At 50.7% G+C, this 18,940-nt stretch overlaps 1 protein-coding gene across 1 annotated transcript in view; it reads left to right on the top strand.

Moving 5' to 3' along the window:
* Positions 1 to 18,940, top strand: part of LOC133775995 (glutamate receptor ionotropic, delta-1) — a 706,634-nt gene that overhangs the window by 677,999 nt on the left and 9,695 nt on the right. Inside the window, exons 14-15 of the mRNA XM_062214629.1 lie at positions 11,991 to 12,157; positions 17,283 to 17,523. Of these exons, the coding sequence (XP_062070613.1) occupies positions 11,991 to 12,157; positions 17,283 to 17,523 (408 nt within the window). The remainder of the gene's footprint in view (positions 1 to 11,990; positions 12,158 to 17,282; positions 17,524 to 18,940) is intronic.

Raw genomic sequence — 18,940 nt, 5'->3', positions numbered from 1 at the left:
GTGCCAGACCTCGGTTCATTACCTGGTGGTGAGGAGCACTTTGCACTGAGTGTGGAGACCTCAGCATCCTGGGGCTGTCCAGCGGGGCCTCCAGCAGAGTGGAACAGGGCCTTGACCCAGGACCCCTGCCAGGCCCCTCAGGTGGTGAGCTTAACGTGATGCTCTGACCTCTCAAAGCTGTAAATCCTGGCAGAGAGAGCCCCAGGTGTGTTCCGCTGTGAGGGATTGGAGTCCTTCTGGAACTTCCTGGTCAGTGCGTGACTTCTTTGGTAGGTCCTCCCAGTGCCATTGTGCCAGCTCTGTCTCTCCAGGCTGATGGTGATCAGAGACTAGAAGGGAAAACTTAGCTGCAAGTGGGACTCCGCCTCCAGCTCTGCTCTGGCTCCGCCTCCACAATGAGTCTCTTCAACAGAAGCCCCAGGGATGTTCTCACCACCTGTTAAGGGCAAATCTTCAAGATCAGTGGCGAGCACATTCAGTTTTGCTGCTTCTCTCTTGTTCCAGCGTCATCAGAGTTCCTAGATGCCAACAAACCTGTATGGAGCCAGAGAGATATACAGAAGGGGTCCCTGCCTCAGGGTGTAGTTTCATGAGTCTCACTTGAACTTTGTCTCAATGAAGGCAAATGCTGGGTTAAAGCAACATAGCGTAGTCAAGAGACTGGGACTTGAGTTAGTAAGAACTGAGATTGATCCTTGTTTGATGTGAGATCTTGGGAAAGTTCGCTAACTCCTGAAGAAATAAGAACTAGTAAGTCTTCCAGCATCATTGCAAAGATGGGAACTGATGTGAAGGGATTAATGCAATGCCTTGTAGAGCATATTTCAACATCATTCTTCCCAAGGAATGAGCTGCTGTTCCAGCGGCACCAGCAGCATCTGGGAACTTGTTAGAAATAGAACTTCCTGGGTTCGCCTCCAGGTCTAAGGAACCAGAAGCTGGGGGTGGGGATGCTAGCAATCTGTGTCTTAATGTGGCCTCCAGGTGCATCGTGTGCCCTCTGGAGTCTAAGAGCCATCTACTTAAGCCAGTGCTGCTCCTTGCCAGGATTGCTGTTTTGTTAGTGTTTGATTTATTCTTGAATTTTAGAAAATGACTTCTACTCTGAGACCAAGGTACCCATTGGTGCTGTCCAAAGAATGCCAATCTCTAGAGGAACTACAGGATGGAGGAGGGGGAGGGGAGAGCTGGAGGGACACAGGACATGGCCAGCCCAGCCCAGGACATGGTGATCAAGGCCTCAGCCTTTCTGGATTCTAAGGTCCATCCATTCAGCTTTCCCTTCCATCACTCCACACATGTTCAACCAGCACCACCTGTCTGTCAGTCATGATGCTAAGGGAGTGAAGAGGACATGTGTGGCCACGGAGTCTACATGCTTCATGCGTGTGTTTGAGTGCATGGCACATGAAGGGTATCTACACTGCTCCATGCTTCGGGACATATTTGCCAATGTGAATGTCTGTGCTCTCTGTTCCCTGGGTTCGTGTATTCTTGTGTTGTTCCACAACCCTGGGATGGCAATGCTCCTTCAGTGCTCATTTCCCTTTGGAATCTGTTTGGTATCCAGGCAAGCCAATTTGCTCTTTTTTTCTGGATCATTCTGAATTTTTCTCATGAAATAGCTCAGATTAGATTGTTGTTTATCATGGTCCTTGTTCAATTTAGATTTTTGATAAATCATTGAGAATCAATGTGTCCCTTTGCCCTCCTGAGAAGATTGTTTTTGGCCCCGGTTTTTGCTGATGGTGAACAATTTCAGATTTCAAGCAAGGAGCCATTGATTCTTCCAAGTGAGGACTTTTCTTTTTCTCTTGTGCCAAGGTGGCTTCTTTTTCGTTGGGTATTTGAGAGACTTTGTCCCACCAGGAGGAATCTCAGTTTACTAAATACAATGGTTTCTCCCCCAAGTGCCGGAAGCCCTAGAAGGGAGTGCAGCCATGATCCATCCTAGGGTCAGGTTCTAGGAGCCGATGCTATTAGAGAAAGCATGGCCAGAATCCAGTGGCAGAAGAATCAGCAGGAGCCACTACAGTTGCTGAGGGGGCTCCATGTGGCTCTCTGGGGAGACTGGTGTTGGACATTTGATTGACTGAGAGGAAAGCCATTTGCATATTTGCATTCAAGGACATTTGGAGAGAGATTTCAGCTCTGCCAAAATCTGGTTCATGGCTTTGGGCATGGTTCTTTCTAAGCCCCAACTTTCTTGGGTGGGAAATCGATGGAGTTTGTACCACGGAGTTGTCCTGAACGTTCCTAGAAGAGAATGAATGAGAAAGCACCAAGTAGAGCACTTCTCAGACAGAAAATGCTAAGCCTGACTTCCCTTTCAAGTTTGTCTTCTGTAGCCCTGGTCTCTGTATGGTGATTTTTCTGCCTCCATCCAGTGCCCCATCTAAGACCCTAGAGCCTTCCTACTACTGTGTTCCCTTCTCAGTCGTCTCCCAAGAGAAGTTAATTGACCTGGAACTTTGTGTCATTGGATCTCGTCTTTAGCATCAGGTCCACTCCCCGAGTCTCTCTGCAGTAGGTCTGCTAGGAGACCTGAAGAGTTGCATTTCTTGTTAAGTTCCCAGTGAGACTGATGGGCCCGGCCTGGGAACACATTCTGAGAATCACTATTCTGTAGAATTGACTTTGAGGATGGCAGTGCTGGAGAAGGCCTGAAGGCCCAGTTGGGCTCCTGTTCCATTTGTCTAAGTGGACAGTGAATTGGTAACTGGGCCAAGAGTGTGACCCAGGCTGAGTCTCTCTAATTTACCAGGCCAATGGCAGGAGGATTCCAAGTGCTATTTATCTCAAGGTAATTGCAATTTAGTTGGGATCCAGAAAGCTCAGCTGTAAGATGATGTTGGTGATGATTACCATGAACATGAGGGTATCTGAGCTCCTATCATACACGGGGCCTTTGCCACCCTGCCTCTTCCTGTGACAAGTGTGTGACGTGGGCATAGCTACCCCAGTCCTCCAGGTGAGGCCACTCAGCTCACTAGCCCCAAGTGATGGGACAAGGAGGCTTGCAGGAGCCCTGGTCACACTGCTGTCACCAGCATACCATGCTGTGCTCTCTATGAACTAGAGTGGACGATTCTGAGCAGGTATTTAAGAGAAGAGCCCCAGTAGCCTTTCCTGAGATGCAAAGCTACCTCCACTCCCCCAGCCCTCTCTGTGTGCCTCGTTATTTACCAGGCTCCCGTAGGAAGCAGGAATACCAAGATGGGTCAGTCTGTCGCTGGCAGGAATCCCAGTGCCTGGCACCAGGAGACTCTCTACTGCCACAGGCTGGAGCTGTCTCCATCCTCTCAGTCCCCCTGCCCAGGCAGTGGTGGCCACACCAGGCCACAGGGACCCTCCCACCAGTGGTCTCATGCCCCCACTCCCAGCCACACACACAGAGAAGACGTCCCTTTCTCACATGGCCTTGCTTGTCATCTCACCGTCCAGCTCCATCCTGTTCACTCTGGTCGGAAGCCAGGAGCCAAATTGACTTTGTACCCATGGACACTTCAGGATAGCAGTTTTCTCAGTAATTGTGGGAGAGTCCGGCTGCCAGCTGGCTGCTGCCCACCGCGCCTCTTCTGTTTTGCCTCCTTTCAGTGGTCCAAGGCCAGACCCAGGTAAAGGGTCGTTGTCTTTTGCTCTCTGGGAAGTGGGTTTCCTGTGGCTCCTGGGTCAGGCTCTGTACACAACCTCTGAGCATCCCTCTGCTCGTCTCCCTCACCTTTCCACGTCATTTTGGGTGACCTCATTCCATCATTCCGCAAACCAGCTGAGCCCTTGGTGCTTCTCCAAGTGCTTGGTTCCTGAGTGCACTTCCCTGCTGCCTTCCTGGATGCAGTGGGGTTCACAATTGCACACACACACACACACACCTGTGTACATATATACAGTTCTCTCTCTCATCCATGACTGCACACCTGAACATACACGCTCAGTTCACATGCACACACACTAATACACCCACACACACTCATATACAATCCTCACATGCATTCCTACATTTTCTCTCCCCCACACATACCTGTACATACTCACACACATCCCAGCATGCATACAGCCTCACATGCCCATACACACTCACATATTCCCCTCTTCCAACACGTGTGTATATGTGCTCACACAAATCTCACACAGGTACATAGTCACACATATAAACACACACCAACACACATTCACTCATACACACACACTCACAGAACAATACACATGCACTCTCCCACACTTACATGCACAGACACAAGTCTCAGATGCACATAAACTCACATACTCACACATGGGCACACACACTCCTGTGTGTGCTCTGCACGCTCACCCAGAGTATGTTGCTGACTCAGAGAAGGCAGAGAATGGTTGGCAGGAGGGGAGTTGGGGAGGGGAAGATGTTTTCATCACAGTTGCTGATTGATCTCCTAACCCTGCTGGGGACTGAAGGAAAGGGGAGACAGAGCTTGTGTGGAGCCTCCCCCCAGTGCCAGGCCTGGTGCTTGGCATTTTTCAATTTCACACCACCATTGTCCTCTGGGGAGCACCCTGAGCCCCCCGAGACTGCAGGTTAACCAGAGAGATGTGGTTTGCTCCCTGCAGCCCTCTACACTGTGCTCAAGGAATGAGGCTGAATCTCTCAAATTCCCACCTTCAGCCTCTGCAATCACGAGACAGGCTTGCTGATCTGCAGGAGACACGCGCACCACACACGTCTGAAACGACACAGGCATGACCCATGAGAGCATCACCCAGGGATGGCCCCTGATAGCGCTGGGCGTTTGATTCTGATTCCTCATAAACTACAAGATTTTACTCAGTAACTTAAAAAGGACGGCACAATGTGACTGCTTGATTGTGAATGGCTCTTGTGTTCCAAACAGTACAACATGGGTTACGATTTACTGAACTAACTGTATGCTAGGCAAGGCTCTGCACCTGTCCTGATTATTGGGGAATTTGATCCTCACTGGAATGCTGTGAGGGATGGCCTATTTTATACCCAGGGAACTGAGCCCCAGAGATGTTAAACAACCTTCGCACAGCCACAGGCAGTGGAGAGGGGGTTCAGATTCAGGCATTAGGACTCCAGAGCCCAGGCTGGCTCACGCCCAGTGATGCCTCTTCTGTTTCCATAAACATCTTCCTTAGCAATCAATGCTAAACACATTACTGACAATATAATATTCCATCATCTAATGCTACCATTTACCTGACTCTGTTGGCCATTTAAGTTGTTTCCAAGTTCTTGGTAGTTTAAGCATTGCTAGTCTGAAAAAGCTTTGTATAAACATCTTTTCAGAAACTGGATAATTCTTAGGCTGGCTCCTGAGAGGTGGAATTGCTGTATGTGCACATTTTAAAAGCATTCAATTCTCCCCACCAAATTGCCATGCCAGAAATATCATGCCAGCCCACACGCCCACCAGCACACTGCAGAGCTGTCCTTTTCTCCGCAGATGGTCTGGGCTTTTACTGTAGCATCTTGTGATTTGGCACAGTGCATCATTCAGGTATCACTATAGCCAGGGTTCAGACTGTGTGTGGAGAAGTTTTGTCATTGTACCAACATGACCATAGAAATTAAGCCTTGGAGACTCCAAAGGGCAGAGCTCTGCATTGTTGTGGAGAGCAGGAGGGAAGGGGCGGCGGGGGGTGGCACACAAGGAGGCATCACGTGTCCAGAGAATCTCCAACACCTGGTGATGGTGCAGAGCCTGTGTCCTGTTTTCTTCCGAGTTTCAGTGGTTCCCAGAACCACCTCTGTGGTCTGTGCTCAGCGGCAGCTGCTCCTGGGAAATGATGCAAGGACCAAGGGACCAAGAACACGTTCCCCATCTCCATTCATGAGTCTGGGCAAAGCAAAGGAGAGAGCACAGGCTCTCCTGGAACTGGAACTCCAATTGTCCTGGCTCTGCTGCTCCCGATCTGGTCTTACATGAGACAAATCATTTTCTGACCCTTAGTTTCTCCCTGCATCAAAAGGATGTGTGTTCGGCCGTTAAGAATTCTTCCATGGCTGGAAGCAGCATCATGTTTGAAGGCACTAGCACCCCGCAGGTGCCCCCCACCCATGCCTGGCACTGCGGATGCTGGCTTGCTCCAGTGCACCTTTCTGCCAGCATTGGTGACCAGTGTTTGCAGCATCAGCATCCTTGTTTGAGGAGACGCTGTGACTGCCCTCTCCCAAAGCAGTCAGGACAGAGTGGAGCAACAAAATGAGGTTTTTGCCTCAAAGGCAAATGTCTCTGACAGTTTGTGCTCCAAGTTGAGTTCCAGGAAAGGTGGAAGCAGTGGAGCAATGAGAGGCAATGCAATCTCATTTTATTGCCAGTGTGGCACAATGGCGTGGGCAGGAGAGTCACCCAGAGTCCCCGCTCACTCATGGCATTGCCATTGGTGCCCAACCTTCCCGAGCATTACCATGATCCCCACCACATGTTGGGAAGGACACTCCAAGTGCTGGGAACACCCATCGTCACGGTCCCAATTACTAATTTATTTATTTTTGCAACACATCCATGTGCAGGTGGACTGGAAAGAAAGTGTGCATTGGGAATGGATCTGGGTTCCATTGCTACGAGGCTTGCTGGGAGAGAAGTTGGAGGGGCTTTCTCTGCCTGCTGCTGTCCTGGCATCCTGGGGATGGACACTCAGATAGATGCCCTTGACTTTCCCCATCCAGTGCTAGGGATGCTCTCCCTCCTTTCCCTAACATCCTCACATCTATTCTTTTTATGCCTGAACCAGGGGATTTTTTTTCCTTGTAAGGAAAAGAAGAGTGAAATGAAGCAAACCAAGGGTATGAGGGAGACTTTAGCCAGGTGCTTGGGTGCTCTAGGGCCATCAGTGCCCTGGGGAAGTATGGGAGGGAGCTGTTCCAGGCTCTGTTGTGCTGTGGATGGGCTAGGGCAGTACTGCAGTGGAGCTGGGGGCACACGGAGATGCAGGTCAGACTTGATGCCAATGCAGTGTGTGATGGCATAGACCGTGGAAGAGGATTAAAGAGAACAGTTTCATCATGTTGCCCCAAGATGTTGTGGCACAGTGAGTTAAGCCACCACTTGTGATGCTGGCATCCCATATCAGAGCACGAGGTCAAGACCCAGATGCTCTGCTCCTTATCCAGCTCCCTGCTGATGCACTAGGAAGGCAGTGGATGATGGTCCAAATACTTGTGGAAACCCAAGATGGAGTTCCTGGCTCCTGCCTTCAGCCTGGCTGAGACCATTTAGAAAATGAATCAGTAGATGGAAGATCTCTCTCTGTCTCTCTCCCCCTCTCTCTGTCACTCTGCCTTCCATTAGAATGAATCTTAGAAAAAAGGACTCATCACTGTCCCAGCCCATTAGCTGACATTCCTGCCCGTCTTTGGGCGTGTCCCATTCTCATGTACAGAGCAACAGTAAGACTGCATCTGGCAGTAGCACTAGTATGTCTATATCCATGCTGTTGCTTTTGACTATTTTCACTAAGTGTATGTACACTCATATATACCCATGCATTCATGAGAGTATTGCAAAAAGTTTGTAGAAAATGGAATCAAATGTGTTTATTGGTGCAAAAAAATTGAAATCCATGTGTAGATTTTTATAATTTACTTCTGCATGTACTTTTTGAATACCTCTGTGTGAATGTAAATAGTGATCCCGTGGTGTCTTTTTAATTATTATCTGTTGAATAAGACCCTGACATATGTGAACTATAACTTATTTCCCTAATACTGAATATTTTAAACTGTTCCATGTTCACTTTATAGTCAACTTTAGATTTAAAATATTCATCATAACTTTCAGATCTATTGGGGGCACTTTTTAGGTCAAATTATGGTTTGCCAGGGTGAGTGGTCTGGGCAGCTTTCCATGTTCACGTTGGGCGTTGCTGCATTGTTTTTCGTGGTGTTGAACCATTCTGAGATGCCAAATGCCATGAAGGATCATGCACATTTTTCCATAACCTCACCAACACTGGATATTATTAAAAAAAAAAAAACAGACTAGGCTATATGAACTTTTAGATTTCTGCTTTCTTAAATGGTCTGCAAATCCCTTCTACAGCACTGGGAGGGGAAGCTCCTGGTGTCCCAGGATGCCAGAGCTGGTCTTGAAAGGGGTCTCTGGGGGTCCCCCCAGGAGGTGGGCAGTTACGTCTGTATGTCCATGTAGGTTCTGCATAAAGCCAAGGACCTGGAGGAGGCTGGGCCCTGTTGACAGCCTCGTCTCCTCCCTACTTTCCAACAGCTACCTAACAAGACATTGATGCATGGTAAGACAGTGATTGGAAATTCAGGGCACATTTAGTATTATAAATGGACCAGCCAGAGAAAGGTAATTTAACCCACTGAAGAGATGCAATCCAATGTTTGTTTTTGTTTTGTTTTAATGGCACCCCTTCGATCTCTTGGGCATCATGAAATCAATGCCAACAATCTATTCGTGAGCAACCCACCATCTTTCCTGCTTGCTCTGTGGACATCATCCTGTCTGCTTTTCACACAGCCACCTGGGAAGTAGAGAAAAGACAGCACTGGGAGACATAGGAAGAAGGCATTGGTATGGACAGGAAGCAACAACAACAGTGAATCTGAAGACTTCTTGTTCCACTGGGTCCAAGGTCTCAGGACGCCTGCAGAGAGGTGTCTGGGCTCACCTTTCTCACTCCACAAGCATCCGCCACCAGCACGTGGTCGAGAGGAGGCTACATTCCTGCTTCTATTGTGTCTTCTCAGAGCCTCAGAAAACCCTCAACAGAAAGGAGCAGTTCATATAAACGGAATGATGAGTGTCTCATTGTGCGAGGTCTCTACTAAGGACTTGAAGGAATGGAGAATGGAGGATGAGGGAGAGACACGCTTTCCCAAGGAAACCAGAGACTGGAGAAAAGAAGAGGGGAGCTGGGCCTAGGAGTGAAGGCAGGGGGTAGTGCTGAGACTAAAGAATGGAGGGGAATAGGCTGCAGACAGGAGGGCCAGGGAAGAGAGGAGATGTTTGGAGGCAGAGGCTTGGCATAGTTCCACTCGTACCAGGCAGCCAGGGCTTTGAGAAACATGAATAAAGAGGTGAATTTACAGTCATCAGGGGCCACATGGACATCCGGCTCTGATCCCTTTAGGGGAAGTGCTTCTTAGAATTGTTCTCTATGGGGAAGGTGTTCTGCACCTTTGCAGAAGGAGGGGCTATACCCAGGGGACAGAGCCACCAAGGGAGGGCGTGTTTTGCTTTGACTTCTCTCAGCTTTGTCCGAAGTGTTCCTGACAGCATGCTCAGACCTTAGAAGCTTCTGTCTCCTGCAAGTGCTGACACACCAGAAAGTCTAAAGAGACATCCACAAGGTCTAGAAAGTTCTCCTGGGAACTGATGGACTCAAGGGCCCCATGGGAGGTGTTGGGGCAGCATCCAACCCCGTGAGGGACTAGGAAGCTCTGGGGTGCCCTGGAGGTGAAGAAGGGCTGTTGGGAATGGGGAGTATTCCATAGAGACAGAGCCGGTATGTGGCTTGTCCTGCAGCAGCTGCAATTTCTGATTTGGTTCCCATTACAAAAGGTGGCACACCTCCTCCTCTAGCTCTTCCCGCTCTGGGGTTGTCAGGCAGGTGAAGTACCCAACACATTCTCAAGTAGACATGGGATATACGATGGTAAATTTAAATCCTGTTTACAAAAAGCGACTAAGGGTCTGGGGCCACCCATGAGGCCAAAAAGGAGACTTCTACTTTCTACTACCCTCCCGCACAGAAGGACTGAAGCTGAGGCATTGTGAGCACTGCTTCTGGGTGTTTCCTGGACAGCACAGCTGTCACTGCAGCTTCTTTCATGCAGCTGTGCTCGCCTGTCCCGAGACCAAGCTGGAGTCACACGTGCCTGTGGCTTGAAAGAATCCAAGTTCAAGTTCTCTTTAGTGTGACCACACCAGGCTGTCTTCAGAGTCATTTTCCTCTTGATCCAAGGCAACACATTTCTGTTTCCTTCTTGGAACATCATTTGAAGGGTAGAAACGAACCTGCTCTTAATTCTTCCTTCAACATGACATGCCCTTTTGAAATCGTACAAATAACAATGTCTGATTGTCATGTTGAATTGCAAGCATGGATGTGAAATGCTCCCAAGTCTGACTGGAGCCAAATATTAGGTCATAAGTCAACATTTTGCCAAGAAACTTGGTTACTAAGAGGTTGAAAATTTATATTTTTTCATAAGAAAACCTGTTTGCCAGCAGGAAAAAAATTCAAAGGCTGTTATCTTCCCATATGGAGGGAGAGAGATGTGTGTAATTTTGCAACCTGGGTCAAAGTCCTTGAGGACTTATGAAATCGGATGGATTGAGAAATGAAGTTTGGTGTCATATCTGCATCGGTCCCTGAGGTACAAGTCAATGGGTGGCACAAGTGCGTGTCATTTCTTACAAGGTGGTTGAGCAAACAGTGTGAATGGCTTGGAGCAGCCCATTCCATTGGTGGGAGGTCACGCTCCACCCATAAATCCTGCTGATGGAGAGCTTCTGGTGGGAAAATGAGCCATCCTGCACCACGGACAAGCAGGTCTGGAAGCAAGAAAGTCTTGATTTTTATTTAAACATACATGGTGTTCTTTGGAAAGTCTCGATAGATGTATTGACTCAACTGCACAGAGGCAGGAGTCCGGGGACAATACCCTCCCTAGGCTAAGAAGCCTGTGGCTTGCCTGCTTGGCCTGCTATTGTCTGTGATCACCTCCCATCCCCAGGCCCACCCCAGGGTCTTCCAGCATCTAGTGCGAGCCGTAGTAGGAGGGAAGGAAAGAGCAGAGAGGCATCTGCATGCTCACAGCACTTTGCTGCAGTGAGAACATTATCCTCTATTTTAGGACGGCCAAGTGACAATGTCTGCTTTGCATCTTCTTCCAAAATGTAAAGCAGCTCACATTCCCTCTGAGTGTCCAGACACCAGGCAGAGTTAGGATTATGGCTCAAGATAGAACTGAACCTCTGCTGTGGATGGGTGTGATGGAGGGGACTTTGGCTGAAGCCACAGGCAAATTCTTGCTGAAATAATCTGCAACCGTGGTGCCATAGGGGAATGTGGACACTAAAAACTGGCTCCTGTGTGTGTGTGTGTGTGTGTACACTGCAGAGATGTGTGGGTTTGTGTGTGCACCTGTACACACATGTGTCCTTGTATGTGCGTGTGTGTGCATATGTATATGTGCATAGGCACAGGAGCAGGTCTGTATGTGTGTACACACGTTGCACGTGTATATGTGCGTTGTGTGTGTATGCACATGTGTGCACACAGAAGCAGATGTGCATGCATATTGTGCTGTGCACACACATGTATTTCTGCATGTATGCACACAGGTTTGCATGTGTAGATATGTGCACACTCTGTAGAATGGGCAGTGCAAGTCATGTGGCAGAGACTGGCATAGCACCATCACGACCAGGGCCCTGGCCTTAGCGAGTTCTTTCCCATGCATAGCAAGCTCTAGACATGTGCTTGTCCTTAGCAAGTGGTGGTCACTCAAGGGCACTCAACCCAGGGCCACCCACATTTACGCTAAGCAGGACTTGAAGTCAGATTCCAAGTAGAAATCTGAAGCAGGTAAGATTTACCCCAGTTGCACCTTCTGCTTCTCCTGCAGACCATGTTTTCCAGGAAGGATCGTCTTTCTCGTTCCCACACTAGTCAGCTCCCCCTACACCTCTGATATGAAAATCTCAGTCCTCTGGGGTGAGACTCTGCTCTCTGCAGGGCTGAGACCACCTCTGGTTCACATCTCCTCCTCCCATCCCCCATCTCTGACTTGCTGGAGCTGAAGCCTGCACATCCTTTCATACCCAACCAAAATGAGTGACGCCAACCAATGGCGCCACTCATGGGCTAGAAAATGGAAGGAGAGTTTGCTGCATCATCTGGTGACCAGGGGGATGCTTCAGGATGGGTGGGTCCCTCGAAGTCCATCCTCAGGTGCCTCACTGCCCAGAACTAACACAGCAGACCAGGCCCACTGACTCATACTGATTTTGGTTTTTCAGGCCAAGAAGGGCAACTATGCTTTCCTATGGGATGTGGCCGTAGTGGAGTATGCAGCTCTGACGGACGACGAGTGCTCGGTGACTGTCATTGGCAACAGCATCAGCAGCAAGGGCTATGGGATCGCCCTGCAGCATGGCAGCCCCTACAGGGACCTCTTCTCTCAGAGGTAGGCACGGTCAGTGAGGGGGCTGCAGCAGGCTCGGGCCCCAGCAGGAGAGTGGAGCACTGCTTTTGTCTCAGGAGACAAGAGCCCACCCAGACTTAGCCCCAGCTCTGCACCCAGGGTCTCCCACCCTGCCTGGGCCTTGGAGTACTGGGACAAAAGACGGTGTTAGTAGACACTTCTCTCTCTGGAGGGCATGTCCTCTCGGTGGGCACAGTGATTGGGGAACGCCTGCCCGTGGCCTCCGTGCAATGGTGAGAATATTCTCAGGGAGCTGAAGGAGGTGGTGGAGGAAGGCAGGAGACCCAGGAAGACTTCCCAGAAGTGGTGACAGCTGAAGCCTGAAGGGTGGGTAGGAGTCAATGTGACAATGAATAATGAATAGGATGTGATGAAGACCTGGTGGTCATTTTTTTTTAAGGATAAATGTATTTGCAAAGTGGCAGTAATCTGTGGGATTTAGAGATGCAGTCTGTTTACCAATCCAGATGTGCATGGTCTGAGGGGGCTACTGACCATGAATCAGGTGCATCCTGGACCAGGGATATGCAGTCTGCTCAGGGGAGGAGAAGACCTGAGCTTAGCCAGAGAGGGTGGCAGTGAAGGGCTTGGGGAATTCTACAGCCTTTTCACAGCAGCTAGCACAGGGGACCCTGTCCCCAAGGATGTCTCTGTCTGTCTGTCTGCAAGGTGGCTTCCTGGTGGGTCAAGGAGCTGGACCTGCAGAGCCCAGCAAGGAAGCCCAGAGGACAGGCTCACCTTGGTCTACCAAAGTCTGAAATGGGGAAAAGGTATACAATGGAAAAAGCCAGCACCATGACAGGCTCAGGGGACCCCTCAATTGCCTGGTTGACACATGATTTTCAGCAGTGAAGAACATCCACTGGGATGGGGGAACTCAGACACGGTTGCTCTGACACCCAGGTGGCGCAGTATCTGCTGGCAGAGTCACAATGGAATCCCGGTCCTGAGCTTCCAGTGCTGGGCTGTGTTGCTGTTACAGCTCCAAGCCCTACCACTTCCTGTTCCCACCTCCCACATGTCTAGACTGGGCCCTTTGCGTGATGGACACCCAAGTCGTCAGTCCAAACTTGAAAAGGTGTGGTTGTCCGGGTGTAACCAAGCCTACATTCCAGGCCTCCCTCTGCTCCCTGGAGCAGAGAGAGAAGACAAGAGAGGAGGAGGAGGGGTGATTTATCAATTGCTCAGATTAAAGGCAGGAAGAGCCAGGATGTGTAACTCATGGGTGTTCTTGAGGTTTACTCCAGTTGGTTTCCTGGGATGAAAGGCTTGGGGTGATTCCATGATTCCACAGATTATCAGCCCATGAGCATCTCCCTGGAGCAGGTGATTAGGGGGCCGTGGGGTCAGCAGAGCAGTCACACCAGCCTGGCACCCGCCAAAGCATTGGGCCCTCAGCAAGGAGAGATTGGGGTCCTGTGTGCTGGCACAGCCCAGGGGTCTCCTGAGTCTGACGCATTGTACAGACAACAGAGCTGACCCTGACCAGGCAGCTTGGGTCTCAGCTACGTTGCCAAATGGAGCCAGGGCAGTGGGAGGCTCAGACTCGGTTGGGAGAGGACAGGAAGCCCTTTCCTCAGAGGATGAGATGAGCAGGAGCATTGTGGTCACTCACCTCCAGTACTGTGAGGCTTGCTGGGTGCAGAAGCAATGAGACCTCCTTTGTGTGGCTCCAGAGGGCAGTGTGGCAGGACCAGCAGGCAGCGTGGGAGCCCAGAGTGACAGGCCCACTCTGGGGAAGGCCTTTGCATCATTTGTCCACTCGCTGACTCAGGTCTCAGTGCCAAATGTGACCTCATGGGGACAATGAGAGCAAGGTGTAGATGAACATGCGTGTGTGTGTGTGTGTGTGTGTAAGAGGGAGTGATGGGCTGTAACATGTTTGCAGACCACAGCACACCAAGTGGGCATTGGATGAATGTTTAGCAACTTAATCTCCATATATTGAGCACCTGCTGAGTAGCAGGCTCCATGAGTATTGAATAAAGGAAAGCACCTACACTTCTCTCTGAAAAATAGAACAGCTGGCCCCAGGAAGTGGCAAGGATCACTCTGACTTACTCCTAAGCAGAAGCGTGGATTACTGTGGTGTATTTTAGTTTAGCCTCGTTCTAGAAGTCATTTTGTACCCGTGATTTGCTTTGTCATTCCTGTGTTTTTTTGTTGTTTTGCTTGTTCAAGAGTTTATGTTTTTGTTATTGCTTCTGCTTTGTTTTGTGGTTTCCTGTCAATTGCCTTACATTCTTTCTGGAATAAGGTACAGTCGTAGGGAGTAAGAAGAAGAAGGCAGAGAGAGCAAGCAGCCTGCTTCATACTGCACAGGGGCTGCCCTTGTGGACAGAGGAGGGGGACCGACCCCTGCACACTGATCTGGCCAGAGCCTCAGCATGGCCCAGGCCAGAACTTGACCCGCTGCTGTGGAAAGAGCGTGTGTGACCTCCCAGGTCAGAATGAGCAAGCTCTGAAGAGCAGCACTGCCACTTTCTGAATCAGCTGTCAGCCAATGATGTAGAAGTGTGTGCCTCGGATTTTCAAGAAGTAAGACTGACACCCTAAGAACTACACTCTTAGGAGGATTCAAACAGTGTAAATGCCAGAGATGGTCGCTGCCCAGCCTGGCCATCAGACTGGACAGCCACTGACCAGCTTGAATGGGGCTCTAGCATTGGCTGGGTCTTCAGCGTCAGGTCTGCATGTGCTCCCTTGTTTCATTGTGTCACTAGAATCCTGGGAAATGGACACATTTGTTCTCATCTCACATCATAGTGGAGAGGTTCTGAGTTGAGGGTGGAACTGATGCCCAGGCCAGCGTGTGTGTTCATAAGCACCTAGTCCTGCCATCTTCATGGTGAGCTAGTTCAATCCCTAGCCTTCAGGGCCCCAACATCCTGTTTATTCTGGGCCCTGGGTTTCTTCTAAGTGCCAAAGGCCCAGGCTACTCAACCCTGCCAGCAGAGGCTGAAATAAGGTCGGTGGACAGCCAGACATGCATGATAGACTCTGAGCCAGCACTGTAGCTGCCCAGTTTATCACACCATGTGTCACACAAGAGATCTGTGGTGTTGAGGGGCATTCCACAGCTACCCCGACCCACACAAAGGCATGCATAAATCACGCAGGACCAAGTTCTCCCATGCACAGCCACATTCTGTGTTTTCCCTGCTGATCAGTGCCCTGGACGTTATTATCAGAATCTCCCCACAGCTGTTTTAGTTTAGATTAGCTTTCATTATTCAGTTAAGACCTTGGTGTATTTATTGATGCAACATACATCTGTCAATAGCTTGGTTCTGCTGCTCAGGAGAAAATGCAGGCAGTGTGCAAAGGATCTGCTCATCCAGTGAGATCTGGGGTCTGGGTTGCAAAGATGAGGACACTGAGGTTTAGCTGGGGCCAGTCTGTGTCCAGGGACACACAGCTGAGGCCTCCAAAGCCCACACTTTGCACCAAGCCAGGCTGTGCCCATGCTAGGCCCATGACAGGTCAAAGGAAAGCCTTTGGGCTGTCACTCTTTGCCTCTACCAGATGCAAGCCCATGAAGAAGACTGAGCACAGTCGCAGGCCTGCTGTCACAGCCGGCAGGTGCAAGACAGGCGCAGGGTAGAGACTATTCAGCCATCCAGCCGACAGCGGCTCCAGCTAGGAAGAACCTCAGCTATCGCTACAGAGGTCAGTGCAGATATTGTTAGCTGAATACAGCTCCATGGGTCAGGCTTTAAGAACTCTATTCCTCGATTGGGAAAGTGTGAGTGTTTGGAATCTGGGGGCTGCTGCCTACCACTGTTCAGACCCCTGAGTGACAGAATCCACAAAATACCCCCACAAAAGTACATCGCCACCAGGACTCTAGGAGCGATCACCATCACCATCGCATGAAGAGCCTGCACCCAGGGTCCTGCCCACATCACTGTCTCCCTCATACTGTCCACTCCACAGCCTCTCAGACCATGTCCCAGCTTCTGAAACCCCCTGAGCTCTCACCCAACGGCATAGACACACACAGCTCTCTCTGGGGCAGTTCTTCTCGCCTATCCAATACCCATCCTGGGCCTTGATTTCCTTCACTGTCCTAAATGGGAAAATTGTGACCATCAAGGGTCAGGAAGAGTCAGCCCTGTTTGCCAACTGAAGATGCTCCATGGCCCCCAGCGTGTGCTAGACCAGTGTGAGCTACTTTATGATCCGTTCCCCCAGGCTTCCCTTTCCTGTCACCTCCTCCATGAGCTCCTCCCCATCCTCCAGTCCGAGCCACACATCCCTGCGCAGTGCCATTTCCTGGGGCCTCTTCTTGCATGTCATTGTATTTATCCCAGCTTCTGCCTTTGCACCATGGCTCTATCTGTTTAAAGGTTGACGTTGAACTTCATACCTGGCACATACAGAAGCTGCTCAGATCAAATGAGCAAATGAGTGGAGGATTTGATGAGTTCTGCTAGAACAGATGTAGGATATAATTATTGAGGTTTCAAAGAAAGCATTTGTGTCATCAGGAACACCCTAAATCCATACTCAATGCTGGCCTTGTTCTCATTCTGTATTTCCCTATTTTTATTTATTTATTTGAGAGGCAGAGAAAAAGAGAAGAGAGAGCTTCCCGTCACTGGTTTACACCCCCAAATGTCTGCAACAACTGGGAACTCAATCCAGGTCTCCCACGTGGATGACCGGGACCCAGTTCCTTGAGCCATTGCCTGTTTATTCCCAGAGTGTGCATTAGGAGTTGAGGCAGGAATCCACCCAGGCACTCCAGTGTGGGATGAGGGCATCCGGACCTGCCTCTTAGTCACTGCTTAGTCACCCCTGTTTCTCAACTCTACCCTGAGTGTGTGCCCCAGATGCCATACAAAGGGCCTTCTGTGCTTTGTTGTTGGCTATCCATGGGCAGTGGGACAGAGGGAATGAGGTAAGTGGGCCTGTGCAAGAGGCGGGCAGTGGCCAGACCCACTGCATGTTCTGGAGGATTGTGTGCCTGCAATGTGGAGAGGTCGAGTGCTGAGCAGAGAGCTGCTATGGAAGTTCAAGGTTGTCCTCTGGAGGGGTTAGCCAGGATCTTGTGGCTGAACGGGGGCAGTCAGTGGCTGTGGCTTACCTATGTCGTGTCTTGTAGGATCCTGGAGCTACAGGACACAGGGGACCTGGATGTACTCAAGCAGAAGTGGTGGCCACACACTGGCCGCTGTGACCTCACCAGCCACACCAGCGCCCAGGCCGACGGCAAATCTCTCAAGTTGCACAGCTTTGCTGGGGTCTTCTGCATCCTGGCCATCGGCCTCCTCCTTGCCTGCCTGGTGGCTGCCCTGGAGTTGTGGTGGAACAGCAACCGGTGCCACCAGGAGACCCCCAAAGAGGTCTGTAGCCTGGGTCCTGCATCTCTCTTCCGTGCAGCTGGAGGCAAGAGGGCCACCCTGAGCCATGCAGTGGGCGGCTTTCCTCCAGTTAGGGTTCACCCCTCTGTGTGCAAACAGCTGTGTTTTTATAGGGGGTGGGGGTGGTGTTTTATCTTTAAAGCAAGAGAAAATAGTATAGGGGATGTTTTCATGCTTGAGCAGCATGCTGAGCTGCCAGCCTTGGGCACTAAAGTCCTGTATTTATCCATAGAGCAGGTACAGCATGGGCAGCTCCAGAGAGCCCTTCCTTGCCCTGCCCCGCCCATGCGCCTCCACCCTGACCTGGACAGACCACTTGTAGGGTAAGAGAGGACCCTGCATCCCTTCCTAGTCCTCCTTGACTTCTCCCAGGGTGTAAGGGAGTCCCTGCGCCCCTACCCCATCAACCCTTTCTCCTGCCTCCCTTCAGGGCCCCGCCTTGCCCACATCCCTCCAGGGCTCAGCCAGCTCAGGGGACATTGTAACTCCAACTCCACCCAGACGCGGACTTCAGGGCACACTTGCCTCCCCCAGGTGTGCCGACCTACTGACCACAGGCCAATTCTGGCCCCTGGACCTTCCTGCTCATTGGGCATTGTTTTTCTTCTTCAAGCTCATTTTACTTTTTTTTTTTTAAATCAAGCCTGTACCAGGGTGCCCTGGGGATGGCTCCCCTAAGAGAGGAGGAAAGAGTGACACAACCCTGCACCCAGGCCTCCGTAGCACAAGCACAACCCCTCCATCTGCAGGCTCCCCCTGCCTGACACACACAGCCCAGCTGCACCTGGAGTCCCAGCTTCACGGGCCGGTGCCTTTGGTACAGACAGATCTCAGTCGCCACGGGGAAGCAGGGAAGCAATCAGCACCAACTCCAAAGACACCTTTCTCTTTGCCCTATGTTTGCCATCCCCAGAGGCTCAGGTGACCCGTGACAGTTTATAACGTGGCTTCAGAGGTGGGCGGCTTCGGATATCCTGGTATAGGGGGTGAGGTGGGCGAACAGTAAGAGCAGGCCAGCTCCCTCTCTTCTGATTGGGCCATGCCCCCCTGTGTTGCCAGGGCCACAACTGCCATTCATGTCTGCACACGAGTCCTGGGGCCTGGGGGAAGACAGTGCTGCTATCCCCTCCCCCTGCCTCTCTCCACACTCTCCGCTTGCACCAGGCACTGGGTGCTCTGTCTTGTATGGTTTCCCCTGGAAGGAGGGCACTGCTTGCTCAGTGCTTTGGATGTTCTGAGCCTCCTGTGTAGCTGTGTGACAGGAAATGCCAGGCCTGGGTCTGCCGCCTCCTCTAGCACGCGTGGACCACAAGAGGCCAGGAAGGAAGCAAAATCCACTGAAAGCTCTCCGTTCCATCCTCAGCTGCTTCTGTTGTTGGAAATGTGGGATGGAGAAGTC

The sequence above is a fragment of the Lepus europaeus genome, chromosome 17 (genome assembly GCF_033115175.1).
Source record: "Lepus europaeus isolate LE1 chromosome 17, mLepTim1.pri, whole genome shotgun sequence".
In the NCBI taxonomy this organism is placed as follows: Eukaryota; Metazoa; Chordata; class Mammalia; order Lagomorpha; family Leporidae; genus Lepus; species Lepus europaeus.
The sequence above is the reverse complement of the archived record's forward strand: the minus strand, read 5'-3'. Positions and strand labels throughout refer to the sequence as shown.